This window comes from Tiliqua scincoides, chromosome 3 (genome assembly GCF_035046505.1).
Source record: "Tiliqua scincoides isolate rTilSci1 chromosome 3, rTilSci1.hap2, whole genome shotgun sequence".
Classification (NCBI taxonomy): domain Eukaryota; kingdom Metazoa; phylum Chordata; class Lepidosauria; order Squamata; family Scincidae; genus Tiliqua; species Tiliqua scincoides.
In genome coordinates, this window is record NC_089823.1 from 128,421,319 (window position 1) to 128,440,027 (window position 18,709).

The following is an 18,709-nucleotide window of genomic DNA, read 5'->3' on the forward strand; positions in this document are numbered from 1 at the left end:
TATTTAAATGAATGGGGACCCACCTGAAATTGGCTCATGGTGGGTCCCAACCCACAGTTTGAGAAACACTGCCCTAAGCGGTGAAACATTCCATACATGTTTCTGACTTTCATTGTAGGGAGAGGTCAGTGAAGATGTACAGTGACTTTCCAATATTTGTTTGATTGCAGGTCTGCAAACAGTGTCTGGTGACATCCCCAGCTGGCAGCTTTTCACCCCAAAAGGTTGGAAGGGAGAGGGGGCAGTAGCAGAGTAATCAGCAAAAGTCCCCCTTCCTATGGTAACGATGTATCCCACCTCCCAGCCTAGTTACCATCAATAAAACATACACAGGAGCAGAGACTTGGTTAAGGTTTCATAAGAAATACTTTACTTACAATTCATAGTTGAATACATGTATCTTCTGAATATAATCAGAGCCTTGGTACTTTAGGAACAGGAAATGCTAGAGCTGCTTCCTTTGTGTGGAAGTCTAGTGAGGATAAACCTGCGGGCATCCTTCTCTTTTGGTGTCTGGAGAGAAAGAGAGCGTGAGGAGGGGAGGGAAGAAGTAATTAAGGACCACACACTTTGTAAGAACCACAGAGAGGGCAGGTAGATGGTCTCAGGTGACTGGATAGTATACTGCCCTTCAGAGTCCTGAAGGCAACATTGCATCCAAATTCCAACAGGCTCATGACTGGCTCTCTTCCTTAGCCACCATTCAGAATCAGAGCACACCAAGTTTCTCTGTGTCTCTATTAGAAACCATAAGAAAATATGTCCTTTGTTCTTTTCCAACACTGTCCACACAAGGGGGGGGGGGGAATTGGGTTCCTATCTTCAGTCTTAACTTCAGTCCCTCCTCTCAAGTAGAAGTCACCTGAGGTCATGGCTCAAGCTCTTAGACCTTCCTTCATCTTATTTGGAAATCCCCCAGTAAGAAGCACCCTGGATGTGTCAATCCATGTGCCTGTGATTTCTTGAGCTCCCAGTCAGCCATCTGAAGAAGAAAGCAGCTGGTTAGCCATGCTTCACAGTTATCACACCAGTTGTAATTTTGTAGCACTTTTCATTTTCCAGATGTTCGAGGGTAGGATATATATTCTAAAACATTAATAAATTAGAATACCTTGATGTGTTTACTCAACAGAGCTTTCCAGTGCAAGGCTTGCCAGAACATTGGTTGATGATATACGGCAGCTCAGCACTCATTAAAGTGAGGAGGGAAAGTCTGGGATCCAAAATGCATCAAAGGATTTAAATGCCTGAACCAGGGAACAATTGACAAAATTGTTTCCAGCAGTTGATGTTTTTGAAACACAGCACATTGGTGTGGGCCCACTCAAACCTTAAATTATGGTCCGGTTCTGGGGTCTGTGTCTACCTCTGCTTCTTCCTGCTAAGTTTGTTAAACCAAAACAACAAAAAGTCTTGACGCCTTAAATTTGTTTGACATAAGGATGACACAAACCTTATAGTGGTTTTTGCTATACCATAGACAAATATGGCTATCGAGAGGCTCTTCTCTGGCACTTCAGCAGACCCACCACCCCAGGATATATCAGAAACTGTTTTGGAGACTCCCCTCAGTTTCAAAAGTGGTTCGCCTGTGGCATTGAGACTTTGACAGAAACAAATCAAAAGCTCCCCAAGGTACATCCAACTGGATATAGAGTTCTTGGATCCATGCCCTTGTGGGGGATGGCTAATGGAGAGTTGTCTTTGACCTCTGCAGTCATTTCCAGGTAGGGAATGATACTGCTTCAGCCCCTGTCAACTCCAACAATTAAAAGGGATGATTTACTGCTTTCTGTGGCATAAAACTCTATGGTTTCTGCTAACAGATGGATTTCCAGTCTTTCATCATAAGGGTCAAACTAGTCATGCACACAAATGCTTTTCACCCTTGAATGTTTGTCTTTGTTAACAGAAAACATGTGTGATGTGTGTGAGCAAAACAGCCCAAAACCATGGTGGGAGAAGGAGGGCACATTCAGCACTTAGTCCTTGTGCAGTTCCTGGCCTGATCATGTGCTCTGCTTGTTTTATAAAAAAATAGTTTTTAAAAAGTAGTTTTAAAAGCCAACAGAAAGCTTGTTTCTTTTCTTCTTTTTTAAATGGTGCATGGCGGGGGGGGGGGGGGGGGGAGAGGCACAATCAAGCTAGGGAGTCTGGCAGGGACTAAGGCTGCAATCCTAACCACACTTTCCTGAGAGTAAGCCCCATTGAACAAAATAGGACTTACTTCTGAGTAGACCTAGTTAGGATTGTGCCCTAAATGCCCAAGTCCCCTGCTCTCCACAGTGGTTTTGTGCCATTTTCCATACCACCTCAAAATTCCACAATCAAAAGCACAAACTTGTGTGCATGTCTAGTTTGACCCCAAGCCAGCATAGGAGGTCCACATACAGATTCCCGCATTTTCAAAACAATCTCTGTCATTTTATATTACAGCATGTTGTCTTCCTCAGGACCAGAATGGTGTAGTGAAAAGGTTCCCAAAGTGGAAGCTCTGTCTCTGCCCCCTTAAGAGGCAGGGTGATGCTGAAGGCAGCAACAGGACAGCTGTGATCGCATCACTGCTGGGGCCCAAAGAAGGGTTTTAGACTTACCTAAGGCAGTGCTGGCCTCTACAGGGCTCCCCAAACCTCCAAAAAAATCCAAAGAAAGTGTTTGCGACCCACTTCTGGTGCTACTTTCCTGCTGAAGATTTCTCTGAAGGCTCCCAAAACCATACACAACTCAAAGTCAAAACTTTACTATAAAATAAGCAATCAAAATACACATCATTGGCATCCTTCAGTCTCGAGAGACTATGGTATCGCGCTCTGAAAAGTGGTTCTGGCACAGCGTCTAGTGTGGCTGAAAAGGCCAATCCGGGAGTGACAATCCCTTCCACACCAGGAGCAAGTGCAGTCTGTCCCTGGTCTGTCTCCCTGGCTATGGGCCTTCCTTCTTTGCCTCTTTGCCTCAGTCTGTTGGGCAAGTGCCTCTTCAAACTGGGAGAGGCCATGCTGCACAGGCTGCCATATAAATAAATAAGCCCTAAGCAATCTGGGACTAACTGTCCAGTACTAACTAAATTCCCATGCAGCAATGCATCGATGTTAGCGCAGGCCAGGGACAGACTGCACTTGCTCCCGTTGTGGAAGGGATTGTCACTCCCAAATCAGCCTTTTCAGCCACACTAGACGCTGTTCCAGAACCACCTTTCAGAGCGCGATACCATAGTCTTTCGAGACTGAAGGTTGCCAACTAAGGTAGCGCAGGCTTGACTGCATCCCATAGGGAAATTTTGGGTGATGGAGGTCTCCTTGGGGTAAGGGATCATTTGTTCCCCTTGCCCTGGGCTAAGCCGCAGTAGCCGCAATGAGTCAACCTGTACCTGCACCAGTGATATCCCTGGTGCAAGTCCGAATTGACCCATGAGGGGGGGGGATCAGGCCCAGGAAGAGGGATAGGATACAGTGCGTGCTATTGCCACTGATCCTGCCCGCCCTCTGGGCCCAATCCGTCCACTTGCCCTCATTGCTGCCCTCTCCCACCACATTTCACCCCCTCCCCATTCCTGTGTTGGACTTACCTTGTCCAGCAGACAAGGTCCTGCAATTATTTTCAGGGATGATCTTACTTCTCTTCATTGAGGAAAGTTTTTATACTGCTGAGATTTCAGACAATGTTTCTGATATTCAAGGATGGCAGGTATAACAAAATTCCACTATCTGTATATGTGGCCAATACCTGTATATGTATATAGCCAAATTTGTAATATTTTTATCACAGGGGAAAAAGTGAGATTTCTCATATTTTTTTCCCCCCAAGATGCTGCTGGGTAATCAGATTCTTACAAAATCAATACCTATCCAATTCAGGTAAATATCACTTATAAGGCAGTGATATTTGCAGTAGCTGTAAAAAAAAAAAAAAATCCTGCAGATATATGTTCAATAAACAAGTATGTACTTTACCTTAGCATCCATCTGAAATAAAATTATGGCAACATTATAGTTGCAATGTAAATTATGTTTCTAGTTTGCTTCCAGCTTTATTTTAATGTAGTACTTTGCTATATTGCTTAGTCAATATTCCAATTCTTTAACCTATGATACTATGTCATTTTACTTTGCGGAATGTTTTGCTTTTGTGAGAGCCTTTAATTTCATCAGTGGTTGGAAGGGAAGCAAGGACCATAACTTGGTGGTAGAAGAGATGCTTTGCATACAGAAGGTCCCAGGTTCAGTTCTTGGCATCCCCAGGAAGTCTGGGAAAGTGTCCTTCCTGAGACGCTGGAGAGCCATGCCAAATCATGTAGACAGTACTGACTGAGGGCGCAATCCTAACCCCTTCTGTCAGTGCTTTCCAGCACTGCCATAAGGGCAATGCAGCTCTGAGGGAAAGGAACAAACATTCCCTTCCTTTGAGGAGGCCTCCATGAGTGACACCCAACTGTAGGATGCAGCACACGTCCCATTGGCACCGCTATGCCAGTGCTGGAAAGCACTGACATAAGGGGTTAGGACTGCACCCTGAGTTATAGACAAATAATGTGATTCTGTGTGAGGCAGCTTCAAATATCATATGAATGTTCATAGGACAAACGACAGACTCCTCTGTTCCACCGTGTTGTGGTACACAATTAAGGGTGGCATTCATGTCAAAACGATACAGCAGAGAAAGGCTCACAGAACACTGTAGTCTGCTTATTCGAAGAGAAAGACATTTACAAGCTTCAGAGGCCTGCAGTGGACAAAGAAATTTACAGCCAAATCATAAGAACATAAGAACAGCCCCACTGGATCAGGCCATAGGCCCATCTAGTCCAGCTTCCTGTATCTCACAGCAGCCCACCAAATGCCCCAGGGAGCACACCAGATAACAGGAGACCTCATCCTGGTGCCCTCCCTTGCATCTGGCATTCTGACATAACCCATTTCTAAAATCAGGAGGTTGCGCATACACATCATGGCTTGTACCCCGTAATGGATTTTTCCTCCAGAAACTTGTCCAATCCCCTTTTAAAGGCATCCAGGCCAGGTGCCGTCACTACATCCTGTGGCAAGGAGTTCCACAGACCAACTGCATGCTGAGTAAAGAAATATTTTCTTTTGTCTGCCCTAACCCTCCCAACACTCAACTTTCGTGGCTGTCCCCTGGTTCTGGTGTTATTTGAGAGTGTAAAGAGCATCTCCCTATCCATTCTGTCCATTCCCTGCATAATTTTGTACGTATGTCTCAATCATGTGCCCCCTGAAGCGCCTCTTTTCTAGGCTGAAGAGGCCCAAATGCATAAGGAAGGTGCCCCAGCCCCGTAATATTCTTAGTCGCTTGCCCACCCAGCCTTGCCTTTCCCCTTCCCTGTGCTGCACAACACAGCACTTACCCATTCTGGTGGGCACTGCTTCTTATGCTGGTGCCAGCTTTACAGAACATGCATGACAGTGCACACCAGCAGAGCACATGCTCTGCTGGCATGAAGTGAGCATATGATTAGAACATTAATACGGCTAAAGAATCACTAGCTTTTCTTCACCAAGAACAAAATAAAGGGCACAAGGACTGGGTTCAGAGGAGGGAGGCCAACTTTAATTTAGAATATCTGTCCCTTTTCTGTTACTGTTTAGATCAGATCTTCAGGTAATGCTATCAGTGAATCTGCTGAAACCACTGAAACCACTACCTTTGTGGTCCACTTTCCTTCATGCAACATTGTCTTAAATATTATAACTGGCCTGTTTTTCAAATCATATACTATGAAGGAGACTTTCTAAAACTATGGAAGGCCAACTGGCACATATGTTGAGTAAGTTTCCAAAGCAAGATTCATCTTACAATTATTTCTTTAGTCAGGGCTGATTGTCCCAGAGGGCCCCAAGTGTGCTCTCCAGATGCAAATGACATCAAGAGATCTACTGAGGAGGTTTCATTCACCTCAAAGTGCACTTTTAGTTGCCATGAAAAATAGAGAGGAAAGCCAAGGTGGATATTTTTCAAAATGCTTGAAACAGGAAAAGGGCTCCATTCCAGGGAGAGAGAAACCCACTGAAATAGTTTCCAAGTCATCACAGCAAAGAGCAGTTAAAGGGAAATGAATATCCATGCAGCCTACAACATAGGTACTTTTCTGAAGAAAGGCAATGCAATGCTTGATTTTTGTTTGCTTTTTTAAATTTTTTATCCAGTATCAGCAGTGCTGAATTTGCAGCCCTTTTATAATATATCTTCAGAATGCGAGGGAAAACCCCTCAGAACTGACCTACTGGCTTAAAGATTCCTTCTCCTTCATTTCAGAACTGATGTCACAGACAACATTGAGTACCTCACTTTGTACATTTTAATGTATTTGTAAAACATACTTGTCACCTGTTATTTGCAATAAATAAAGGCATAAGAACACTAGGACAGCACATGTAAAGACATGATTGTTACTGTGAACATTGATAGCCGTATATAGCAGTAATAAGAAAAGCCAGTACTGTGCTACTATTAAAATAAATTAATTAAATCAATGCATGTCTTCTGCAACGTAAGCCCCTCCGAGTCCAGTGGGACTTACTCCAACTTGGTGGTATGGAATGGTGGTCTAATCTTAAGGGGAAAAAAGTCTTGCAAGAGCATGCGCTAGCACATCGTTTGACCTCACAGTGTGCCTCTCTGCCCTTCTCTCCCAAAGTGCATTTGGGCCACTGTGCTTATGTGATGGTCCTGCCAGCTGAGTGAACCTGATACAAAACCAGGCAAGAAATAGTCCATAATGGGGGAAAAAGACACATGAAAGAAATACAATAGTTAAAAAATGAGAAAGTGTTTTTGCACTACGGATGGACCAGCACATAAACACTTATTTAGTCCAAACAAAACAAACTTGTTTATACAACTGCAAGCACATAATATGAACAACTTGTTTTAAACTGCTGATATCCTGAACATCTTCTGAAAAACACTCTGAAACATGTTTGTTCTTTATAGTCAACCTGATGGTCTTCTTCATTGGCTTAAATGCCCCCAAAAGTCATCTAGGTCCTTTAGAGTTTTAACAGCATAGCTCAGCCTAGCATTCATCCACATTCATGTTCCTGAAATAAAAATGGATTATAGTTAATTGAAATGTTATATTTCTCTGCATGGAAACACAGGCAACACCAGGGGGCTGCCTCTCCAAGATGCACTTTTCTTCTTCTATTGCCCTGAATATATATTTTTTTTCCAGGTGCTGAAATGGATGCTTAAGATAACTTCCTAAAATAACATTCTAGACAGGGCTACTTATTTTCACTCACAACTGAGATGTGCTTTTCTTTACCATCAGCAACATATATACGAGACAGAGAGAGAACATATTCTCCACTGGATCACAATGTGATGGTGACATAATTGGGGTGGGAAAGAAAATTTCATCAAAATGAATAATGGAAAATACAGTACATTTAGTATGGGATTTTTATTGTGAAATATACCATGACTTCTCTTTCAGAAATCTAACATATGGACAAAACTTGCTCCCTCAGACATGCACGTTTGCCCCTTCTCTGACCCCAGATGTTTTCTTTTTTTTCTGGTGCTGGCATTGCCTTAAATGATGTTGAAGATCTGTCCTTAAAAGTACACTCTAGGCAGGGTTGCATAGTTTTTACTCACACACATGGGATATGCACTTCGTAGCAAATCTGTTCACCAGACTCCAAATCTGGTCAGACATGAGCTTAACTGCATATTGTTAAATATTGAGTAGTTAAGTGCAATTCTGTAAATGAAAACAAACAAGATTGCTATTATGCATGAGATGACACATGTAATGTATCTTGATGCCTGTTATGCCTTTTCACATCAATTTTGGAGCAGTTCATTTCAAACATGTGGGGGGGAAGGGGGGGACAGGAACCAACTCATTTGTTGTCTGTTGGTCACATGCCAAACAGGCAACACAATCTGACCTTTTGAATTGAACAAACCCACCAGGACAGCTATGACATCTGACAACTGGAACTTGATTTACAGCTGACCTAGAAGCAACCCCTTTGGTTATCTTCTGGGAAGCCCATCTCGAATGACTGAATTATTGGATATACATCAGTCCAGTTTCCAAACTGCCTATAGTATAGAGAATTTCTTTGTGACCCTGATAACTTAGTTAAGCTTGAAAAAAAAATGTGGGTAGAGAGGAGAATATGTACTTTTGAGTCAATTCATTTTTTTTCAGAGTTAGGGATGCTCCAAGTGTGTGAGTGTAGACCCACACACAAGACACAGCCACAGACACAAGTGAGTGAGAGAGACAGCTGGAAGAAACTGTTGATAGTTCTGATTGCAAAACATATTTGATATTCTGATGCTTATAGAAGTGACCTTGAGACTTTCTCTAAACTTGTAACAATAGTAACAGACCCTTCTAAGTGGCCTAAATGAGATTGTCAACAAGTTTTTGATTCTGGGATTCTGATGATGGGGTTCTGCAAAATTGTAACTTGCCCTCTTTTGGGTTTAGTTCAGGATGGAACTTCCCAACTGCATCTGATCCGTGCCAGCTGCAGGGCCTTAGGAAGCTGCAGGGCCCAATTGGAAACATTTTTTGCATGGCTCCAGGTTCACAGCCAATTTATTATAGACTTTATATCTCTATGGTAGGAGGAAAGCAATCAAAATGTGCACTTAAAAAGTGTAAGTGAATTAATGGACCAAATTGATCTAAACATAATTTAGTACAGGGTGGCTCCTATATCCACATTTTCACTTAACTGCAGATGCGGGGTCCAGCTGTGCCCCCTTGCACCTTTCAGAGGGTCTTCTGAGCCCTGCAGAGGCCATGCGCTTCCACCCACAGTCTCTGTGGGCCACAGAATGGCCATTTAGGCAAAAAAAAAATTACTTCTGGTTTTTCGTAAAACCAGAAATGATGTTTTCATGCCTTTAGAAGGCATTAGGAGGGCCAGGGAAGCTCTCCAGGGCACAGATCCCCTTGCCTCTGGACCAGCAGGGTTGTTACAGGCATGTGCATATTATGTATTGTTCCCACCATCAGATTTATGCCATCTCTGGTTTCTGCTACTCTGCAGTTTGAAATGTATGGCAGCCCAGGGTGGCTGCCACAGCCCACCAAGCAGAGATGAGGGAAAAAGAAATGGCAACCCATGAGCCTGACCTTCCTGCACACCTTTGGGTATCTTTCTAAACACACAATGGGTCGTTTTCATGGCCATCAGAAAGATTTTATCCCAAAGCTGCGGTCTCCTCTCCCATCCTCATTTTCACCTGGAGTAAGCCCCAAAGACTGGAGCTTCCTCAGCATGGCAGCTGGTGACTAGAGGTGTGTTCTGCAAAGCCAACTGACCAGAGAAACCCCAGTGCCACAGCTCTCCTACATTTGCCCTGGCTAGCACAAGCCCTGAATGGACAGGGCAGGGCTAGTCCATCTGTGAGGCCAACTGAAGCAGTCACCTCAGGCAGCAAATGGGTGGTGCAGCATCCATCTCTGCCTCTACTGCTCCTCTTCCTCCTTCTATCCCTGAATTGGAAAAGGAAGAGGGGTAGAAATGTAGAGGAGAAGGGAATGCCCTGGAAAGTGGGAGGAATAGGTAAGGAGGGGCAGCATCAATGTCTCCTCAGGGGATCTTGGCCTGACCCTGCTCAGGGACAAGGAGAAATAGCTTTTTGCCTGCTTCTTTCTGTCCAGCGCACCTGCTTTATAAACAGTAAGAGAAAGAGAAAGAGAAAGATAGAGATAAAGATAAAGATAAAACCAAAAGAGAAAATGGAAAAGGGTCAAGTAGGCAAAAGGAAACCTGTGGAGGTGTGAGAAACAGGTTTTCTTTGTGGATTTCTGTGTTTTCCAAAGTTAGAAGTGCAGAAAGCAGTGTTATGTGCCTTTATTCAAAATTGTAATTTATAATCACATTAAAAGCATACTATGTAGGTGATATAGGTGGTACAGTGTCACCAGATGCAGCCATAGTCATCACCTACATACATACCCCCCATTAAATAATAAAAACCAAACAAAACTGTTTTTTGTTGGTTTTTTTACAGATTTTGGTTTTTTTTTTTTATTTTTGCAAAAATGAGAAGTGCAGAAAGCGGCATTATGTGTTTTTATTTTGTTATCCACATTTTGTCCCACCTCTAACAATTAGACAGAAACTGGTCTTAAGACAGAGGCAAATGTGAACAATAAATTTACCTTGATTTCCTAGATTGTGTCCCTTTCTAGAGCAACTTATATTCAATGTTCAGATGTTCCTCCAGTGGCTCTCCTTCCAGCTAGGAAAGGATGGGCTTCAACAATTTCCAAATTTACCCTGAAAGTGCTGAAACATATCTAAGACTAGTAAAAGCTAACAGGTACTTTATACACCTTTCTACTGGCTCAAAATTATTCTACTGTTCTGATTGGTGCTTCAAGGGTGGGATGCTCCAAATTAGCCATCTGACCCTCCCTATGGCCAAGGTCTAGTGGTTGGATCTGATTAAGTCATTTCTGTTCAACCTTGCATATACGCAACAGGGACCAAATGTGTACACCTATGGACCAGGCAAAAATGGGCTAATAGACAGGTGGATGCTTAACTCAGTGGGGAGTTGATGTTAAACTCCTGACACGTTCAGCCACACTCTTACTTCTAATACACATCAGCCAAACTGCTTCGGCCTGCCTGCCAGGTTACAGGACCAGGACAGCAGAGATGAACAGCTCTCTCTCACCAGCACCATGTTACAAACTGCAAAGACTTTCTGTGAAGGCAATCTTCATGCACCACAATGCAGGTAGAGCCTCTTTATCCGCTGGGGTTCTGTTCCTGGAAATTCCCCACTGTCTGTTCCCCACTGACATTGAAAACCACAGATAACGAAATCCACAGTTTTAATTGCCTGATTTGCTCTGGTTGCATCCGGAACCATTCTGAGCCTTGGAAAGGCCATGCATAGCCTTCCTATGGCTCAGAATGGTGCTCCGAGAGGTTTTCGGGCAACTTCTGGAAGTCACCTGAAAAGCGCTCCAGGGGCTATTCTGAACCTCAGAGCGGTCGTGCGAGGTGGCGTGTGGCCTCTCCAAAGGCTCAGAAAACCTCCCAGATGCAACCACAAGTTTCCAGTTGCATCTGTGAGGTCTGCAGGGCAGCTATCCAGGGGTTTGGCCTTCGTGGTGGGGCAAATCCTAGGATACTGAATCTACAGATAAGAGACCCGACCTGTAGCTATAGGTGGCTTTCCATTTCCTCATAATTACGTTGTACTGATCTTTTTCCACCCAAACACCCCCCCCCCCTGCAATAATATTCCTTTCTTCAGATGTTCATAAATGAATAAAAAATATCAAACAGCATCATTTCTACTGATTATTTGGAAAAGCAGAAAATAGCCACAGAAAAGCCCAACATTTCAAAGAACTTGACAAGAATGAACGAACAACCTGGTTCTGGAAAAAATTCATAAAAAACAAACCAACCAACCTTAGGCAATGAACCTTTATGCTACAACCATTCAACTTAATGGAAAATTTTCCATTGAATTTAACTGGCGGAGGTAGCTTACATTCAGTCTAATATATTACAATCAAGATTTATTTCAACATTTCTGTGCAGCGTGGCAGCTTTACACACTAGTTTGGTGGCTATGTCAGTTTGACTTTACCCAAAACATTCCTTCTTTTCAGGTAGTGAGCAGCTCTGTACTGTTGCTACTAGAGAACAGTTGGTAAGCTTTGAAAATCTAAAACCCACATAAAATATTATTTGAAAGACCATCATTGCATTTATTGGATTTATATAAAGTGTGAAATAGGTTTTGCCTATTTCTAGTCACAAAGATGTCAGTTTTGTCACCAGCTGAATAAAGTATCCCTATTTAATTATTAAACTGCTTTTTCGGCAAATGCACACCGCAAAATGTTTTATTGGTTTTGATCATGGAATTTTAACGTGACTCAAAATCATTATGTAACAGTGTGAACTGGCTTAGTCTAATTCTTCCATGCAATCCCTGTTAGCAAGGAAGCAGTTGGGGTTTTTTGTGGAAAATGTGTTATTATATTGAAGTAAGGATTTTTTTTTTGAAGATGTCTCCACCCACCCCCATGATTCATAAGCCACATGTTACTTTGCCCACAAGTGCTGGGGGGGGGGGGATATGGAGAAAATTGAACACGGTCACAACTTTGTCCAAAAAATAGGCAATTCTCTCTTGTTAATGTTCATACAGCAACTTTTGTTTCTCAAATCACCTGTATTTTATCCTCTACAGCAGTGTTTCTCAAACTGTGGGCCGGGACCCACTAGGTGGGTCGCAAGCCAATTTCAGTTGGGTCCCCATTCATTTTAATATTTTATTTTTAATACATTAGACTTGATGCTACCATGGTATGTGACTGCATTTGGGGAAATGTGACAGATCTGTACTTTGAACAGGCTACTATGTTTATGCTTTTTACTCCTGGGAAAGTGTGGGTAGGATTACAGCCTAGGATTGTTAAAAAATTCCCTGCTTGATGATGTCACTTCTGGTCATGACATCATTTCCAGTGGGTCCCGACAGATTCTCATTCTAAAAAGTGGGTGCTAAAAGTGTGAGAACCACTGCTCTACAGCTTTGGTCTGTGTTAACCAGTGTTAAGAGACTAAGTGCAAAAATCCTGTGGGAAAACCCACATCTTAATAATAAATTTTGTGATAAATACGACCTCAGCAATGACTTTAAACAAAATTTGCCTAGGAACCACTATTCTAATCTAGAGGATGAAATTATTGTCATACAAGTTACTAAAGCACTTAACATACATAATTATATACATTTATTGTACCAATCCATCCTCAGTATATCATTAATTACCATTCAATACATGCAGGTATGAGCAAATGTGTACATCTATGGGTGCTATTTCATGCTACAAAAGAAGACAACTATGCACCCATTAGTGATAACAACATATAGTTTGCATGGATCTTATATGGTGCGCAAATGCACCATATAAGGCAGTTCATTGCTGAACACAGTCACGTTCTGGCAACTCCTGCGACGCCGCTGGAACCAACCGTACTGGCTTCTGCCTTTCCATTGGACCATTTCAGCGACGTGGAGAGGGGGGATTTGCTGCATGGGTAAGTCTATCCTCCATATCTACCTTACCCAGGCTTCGCGCACTGGAGAGGACACTGTTCTGGAACCACTATTCAGAGTGCGATACCATAGTCATCCGAGACTGAAGGATGCCAACAGCCAATATGGTGCAACTCATCCCAAAGCAGACCTATCACGTCATATATAATTCATTGTCACCATTTAATATTCTTTCACCATCTGATTCTTATGCTTCTGTCATTCTCATCCACTTGCATACAGCTGTGTGTCAGGGCACTGCAACTCCAGGGTGATGGCAGCCACCAAGTTTTGAAGTGCATTTGGACTCCTTTCATTAACTTGTCACTAGCTCTACAATTTGGCTAGGAATTAACTCTAGAATAGCCAGTGGAGCTGGTGGCCTTGTAGTCATTTGGGGTGCCAACATGTTGCTTATATTTCTCGTTCATAACCTGACCCCGAGATGGAACATCTGATTTAGCAGTAATGCTATATTGCCGTACCACACATTGAGGATGAACCTGCAGTATAGCAGGTCAAAGATCAGACTGTGTTGGTGACATTGACTCAGTAATTTTCTTCTGGAACACGACCCATCTGATATTTCAAATATTAATTTTTGGACAGTTGGACACTGCCTGCAAACAAACTGCTTTCTAATGCATTAGATGGTGTTGCACCCAGTCCAAGGTCAGCAAAAATCTTTACAATGTTTTCAAATGATTGCTGAGAAGTCTTCCAAAATGGCTGCTGACCTTTAACAGCAAAACTACCACTGGTATCACAATTGGTAAAGGCATGAAATCCAGATAGTTAGTGTGTCTCCCCTTCCTGATTCTAAACCATTATAAATAGTTAAAGAAGTTGCTTTTGCCTCTGATGCCTAGAATGCAAGGAGCTTGTGGGGTTAGGGCAGTGGTTCTCATACTTTTCCAGCCCGAGGCTCCCCTGATCCTTGTGGCCATTGGCCACGGCTCCCCATTACAACACCTCACCTCAGTTACCCCCAAAATGGGGATGAAGTTGTTATAATTATACACTAGAAACAAAAAAACAGCTGCCAGCACTCTGAGGCTTGCAATCCTAACCACTTACCTGAGAGTAAGCCCCACTGAACAAAATAGGACTTACTTCTGAATAGACCTGGTTAGGATTGTGCCCTGAGTTTGTTAGCAGCACACCTGGAGGGTTTTGGAAAGGGGGGGGAAGTGATGAATTTGCAGGAGGGGAAGACTTTGTTTTGTGTGTATCTGCTAATTGCAGAGACCCAGAGACTGTTTGGCTGCAATCCTAACCTCACTTTCCTGGGAGTAAGTCCCATTGAACACAATAGGACTTACTTCTGAGTAGACCTAGCTAGGATTGTATCTTTTGTCTTACAATAGCAGCCAACAACAGTTAACCCCTGCTAACTGGTAAGAGGCACTTTTTCAAGTGGCTGCTCCTCTTTTATTTAGCAGGGGAAGAGTAACTGGCCCTTCTCACCCCAGCAGTGTCTTTTCTAGTGGTTGTCTGCTGGTGTTCTTTTGCATCTTTTAAGACTGTGAGCCCTTTTGGGACAGGGAGCCATTAGTTATTTGATTTTTTCCTGTAAACCACTTTGGGAACTTTTTGTTGAAAAGCAGTATATAAATACTGATGATGATGATGATGATAATAATAAGCATCATCATCATGGGTAGTACCACCCCCCACGAGGCAGGAGGTAAAAGGGGATGGTTGAAAAGGAATGGGTATTTTTATGTTTTAATCAATTTTTGGAGACAAAGCCATCAAGAGTAGCTTTTTTCTCTTTTTTGAAGGGGCAGGAAAAAGAGAAAGGTGAAGATCCTTGGTTAAGCTGACACAGACCCCCCAAGCCTAGGTAGGTCTACACAGAAGTAAGTCCCATTTGAGTCAATGGGGCTTACTCCCAGGAAAGTGTGGACAGGATTGCAGCTACACAGAGCAAGATTACAATTCACCCCCAAAGTAGATGGGGGCTGCTCACACACATACACCCCAATATGCAGATGCCTCCCCTACTCCCCCCAGGCAAGACAGAGGAATGTAGGCTGGGGCATTTGGACACCACCATCCCCAGAGCAGGCTGGGCTCCCTCCTTCCCAAGCAGAGGAAAGTGCTGCTTCCCTCCCAGTTTGAAGCCTGCCAGGAGCACACCCTGTGCTGATGAGATGCAGCACCTCTGCTGCTGCCCAGCCAGCCTTCTCTCCTACCTCCCCCCACCATGTTTCATACACCCTCCCTCCCCACCTCATTCACAGCCAAAGGAGCAAGTAGGGAGGCTTGGGGCTTACTCCGAAGAAAGTGTGGACAGGATTGCAGCTACACAGAGCAAGATTACAACTCATCCCAAAGTAGATGGGGGCATGCTCACACACATACACCCCAACATGCAATGCCACCCCTATTCCCCCCAGGCAAGACAGAGGAATGCAGGCTGTGGCATTTGGACACCCCCCCCCCCCAGAGCAGGCTGGCTCCCTCCTTTCCAAGCAGAGGAAAGCACTGCGCTGCCTGTACTTAATTCTTCCCTCCCAGTTTGAAACCTGCCAGGAGCGTGCCCTGTGCTGATGAGTTGAGGCACCTCTGCCTATGCCCAGCCAGCCTTCTCCCACCTCCCCACACCATGTTTCACACACCCCACCCACCTCATGATGCCCCACCCATCTTGTTCGCAACCAAAGAAAAGCAGCAGGTAGGGAGGGGCAGGTGCAGCTGAGCAGAGCAGAGCAGCTACTCTACTCCTCTCCTCTCCTACTAGGTCCTGCAGCTACGGCCACCTCTCTCCTGGAGATGCCCCTGGCAGCTAGCCACACCTCCCTAGGGAGCCAGGACGCACAGATTGAATACCTCAGGGATAGGGTATTGATACATCACACTAAATATGGACCAAGGTAGCACCCCATGAAGTCGACTAACTGCTTGAAGTATCATTTAAGGACCAGCATCTTCTTGCAGTCAGCGGGATCAACCTGGTAGCCCATGAGTGGCTGCCACTGTTGTTCCTCATGTTATAAGTACATCCCACTGTTTTCCAAATATGTTAATGTCAAATGCAGGCTATTGATTCTGCTTTGGGCTGCACCCTAAGAGGCAGGTAAGGATGTTAGATAGAAACTAGCCCAGGGCTACCCTCATGGCTGCACAGAAATTTGAACTTGGGTTTTCCTGGTCCAAGTGCAACACTTTAATAACTACTGTACACTACACGGGCTTGGGTTGCTGATCTGCAATGAATTCTATCACTTTCTCTGCCTCCCAATGTGTTAATTGTAAGGGACCAACAAGTCATTTTAATCCCAGATATTGTGTGCTGAATCCAGATTTGTGTCATTGAATGTTATTACATCCCAGCATGTTACCTTGCTGTTATTTATGTGTAATTATAACTCTGCAACAGTAATCCATCAATGCTGCATTTTTTGCCACCTAGTGGTAGTTACTGCATATAAGCCATAGTCAGGGTAGGTTAATCCTAACATTTCCATCTTCATGCCTCAGTACAGAAACTCAAAAAATACACGGCATGGTCAAGCCATAAATAAGGGCTTTTTAAATTCATTCATCTCAATGAGAAATAAATGTCTGGCAGGATCATGCATGGGAAAGGGAGGATATAAATTTTTTGAATAAATATTCTTGAGTTTCTGTTCTGAGGCATGGAGGTGAAGATGCTAGATTAAGAATTTATGGGAACTGACTATATGCAACTACCGCTAGATGGCAAAAAATGCAGCGTTAATGCATTACACTGATGCAGAATTTTATATGAGTTTGGGTAGTGGTGCGCAAAAACTGAGATTCAAATGACTTGCTGGTATTTCTTTCTCTTCCACTGAAGAGATGAGTCTCAAAAGTGCTTAACCTTGGTGGCAACATGCCCATAGCAAGTGTGGGCTTTGAATAAAGTGAACTAGCATCAATTATAAAAGAAACCTACCACATAATGTTCAAATCACCAATATAATCTTCAGGTAAGAATTTTGACTCTTATCCAGTGTGGAGGTACACAATTCCGAATCCTGAGCTGTTGCTGTCAAACAAATTATATTCTTATTTCCTAACCACAGCCACAGATCTCCTGACTTCAGATCTGAATGTATGGATATTTAAGTCTTTCTGGTTGTAAGTTTCCAACAAGATGTACTCTATACTAGCAGGAAATTAAATTTTTAAGAAGAGCTGCATTTTACAGATTTTTTTTTTAAGGTAGAATAGTAAGATTAACGCATGTAATACATCCAAACAGAAAAAAAATATTTTAAACCTTTTAAACAGGTAAAAGAGAAGCCAGCTGATGGTTTAAACTGAAGCACCAAAAAGCCATGTCTGCCAACAGATGAGTACTACAGAACCAGGGCCATATCTCAATGAACCGTTCTCACACCCTACCCTGTTTGCCCATCATCATTGCTCTTCTGGCAAGCAATTCCATTCCTCCAATCAGAGGTCCTGGTGTTCAGGTTCTTGAGCTTCTGTCCTCTCTGAAGGCCGCAACATATAGGCCAGGACTAGGCCTGAGTCTTCCTTAGCTCATTCTGCATCTTGTGCCGCTCCTACTCCCCACAATTTTCTTGTTTCCCTGCCTGTTTCCCTCCCCCGTAGAGAATTTCTAACTGTAAGCTCCCCAAAGCATAGACTGTCTCTTGTCCTTCAGAAAGCACCATGGACAGTGATGGTACTATACACAAAAATTACCATGATTCTGTTAGTGGCCCTAAGCTTCCTGCTTCTCTCCTTTTCCATTGAACCATGCCCACCTCCCAATTTCTTCCAAACTCTTCAGCCTAGACTGGCAAATTTTTTGGGTGTGTGAGTTGCCCTTCCGACGGCCTCAAGATAGGCATCTAATGATGCCTATAATAAAGATCTTGACAGTTTCCTCATCAGCAGCTGTTTAATCATACCAAAATGTCAATAAAAATCTATATTAAAATGTAGGAAGGTGCAACTCTTTTCAAAGACTTTACATTCTCAAAAGGGAAACTGATGATTTGACAGGAGAGCATTCCTTGTCTCAGAGTAGATTTTACTGATTTAGTTTTCGCATTTTTGCACTGTCCTTCCTCCAAAGAGCACAGTGGTGTGCTTGTTTTATCATTACAACAACCCGGTGAGGCAGGTGAGGTTGAGAGTGTGTGACTGCCCCAAGCTCACCCAGGAAGCTTCATGGCTAAGCAGGGATTTGACCCTAGATCTTTCAGATCTGAGCCCAACTCTTGAACCATTACTACACCATCCTGGCTCTTTTGCTTTGATAAGAAGTGTACAATATTATCAAACTAGCAAGATGCCCTCAAATACTGAGAAAGTGTATGGTCATACAGACAGGCTACAGTTGACAAAATGAATGCCAGTCACAACTTTTCTTTCCCGGCAGATTTGCTTCACGCTTCTTTCCCTCTATAACCTCTTGGAAACTTTGCCTCTGTTAGCTACTCACCTGCACCTCCAATCAGAATTCCCAGTTTAGAAAATGAACCTAGGTGAGTCCTTGTTTGCTAGATGGGTGAGCAGAATTGTATTTGTGCCAGACTTTGGAGTAAATGACCCTGTCACTCAGTGTTGACAGTTATCACTCACCTCCCAGTGAAGAGTTCAGGCTCTCCAAATACAACTTATTCTCTTCCCCTCACATCAAGTTTCTGATGGTCCCACA

The 18,709-nt window shown here is 43.4% G+C and overlaps 1 protein-coding gene across 1 annotated transcript in view; it reads right to left on the reverse strand.

The window, feature by feature from the left end:
* Nucleotides 1-11,263: 11,263 nt before the first annotated feature.
* CTBP1 (C-terminal binding protein 1) overlaps nucleotides 11,264-18,709 on the reverse strand; it is a 78,607-nt gene continuing 71,161 nt past the window's right edge. The window contains exon 10 of the mRNA XM_066619974.1: nucleotides 11,264-13,216. Within this exon, the coding sequence (XP_066476071.1) occupies nucleotides 13,201-13,216 (16 nt within the window). The 3' untranslated portion in view covers nucleotides 11,264-13,200. The remainder of the gene's footprint in view (nucleotides 13,217-18,709) is intronic.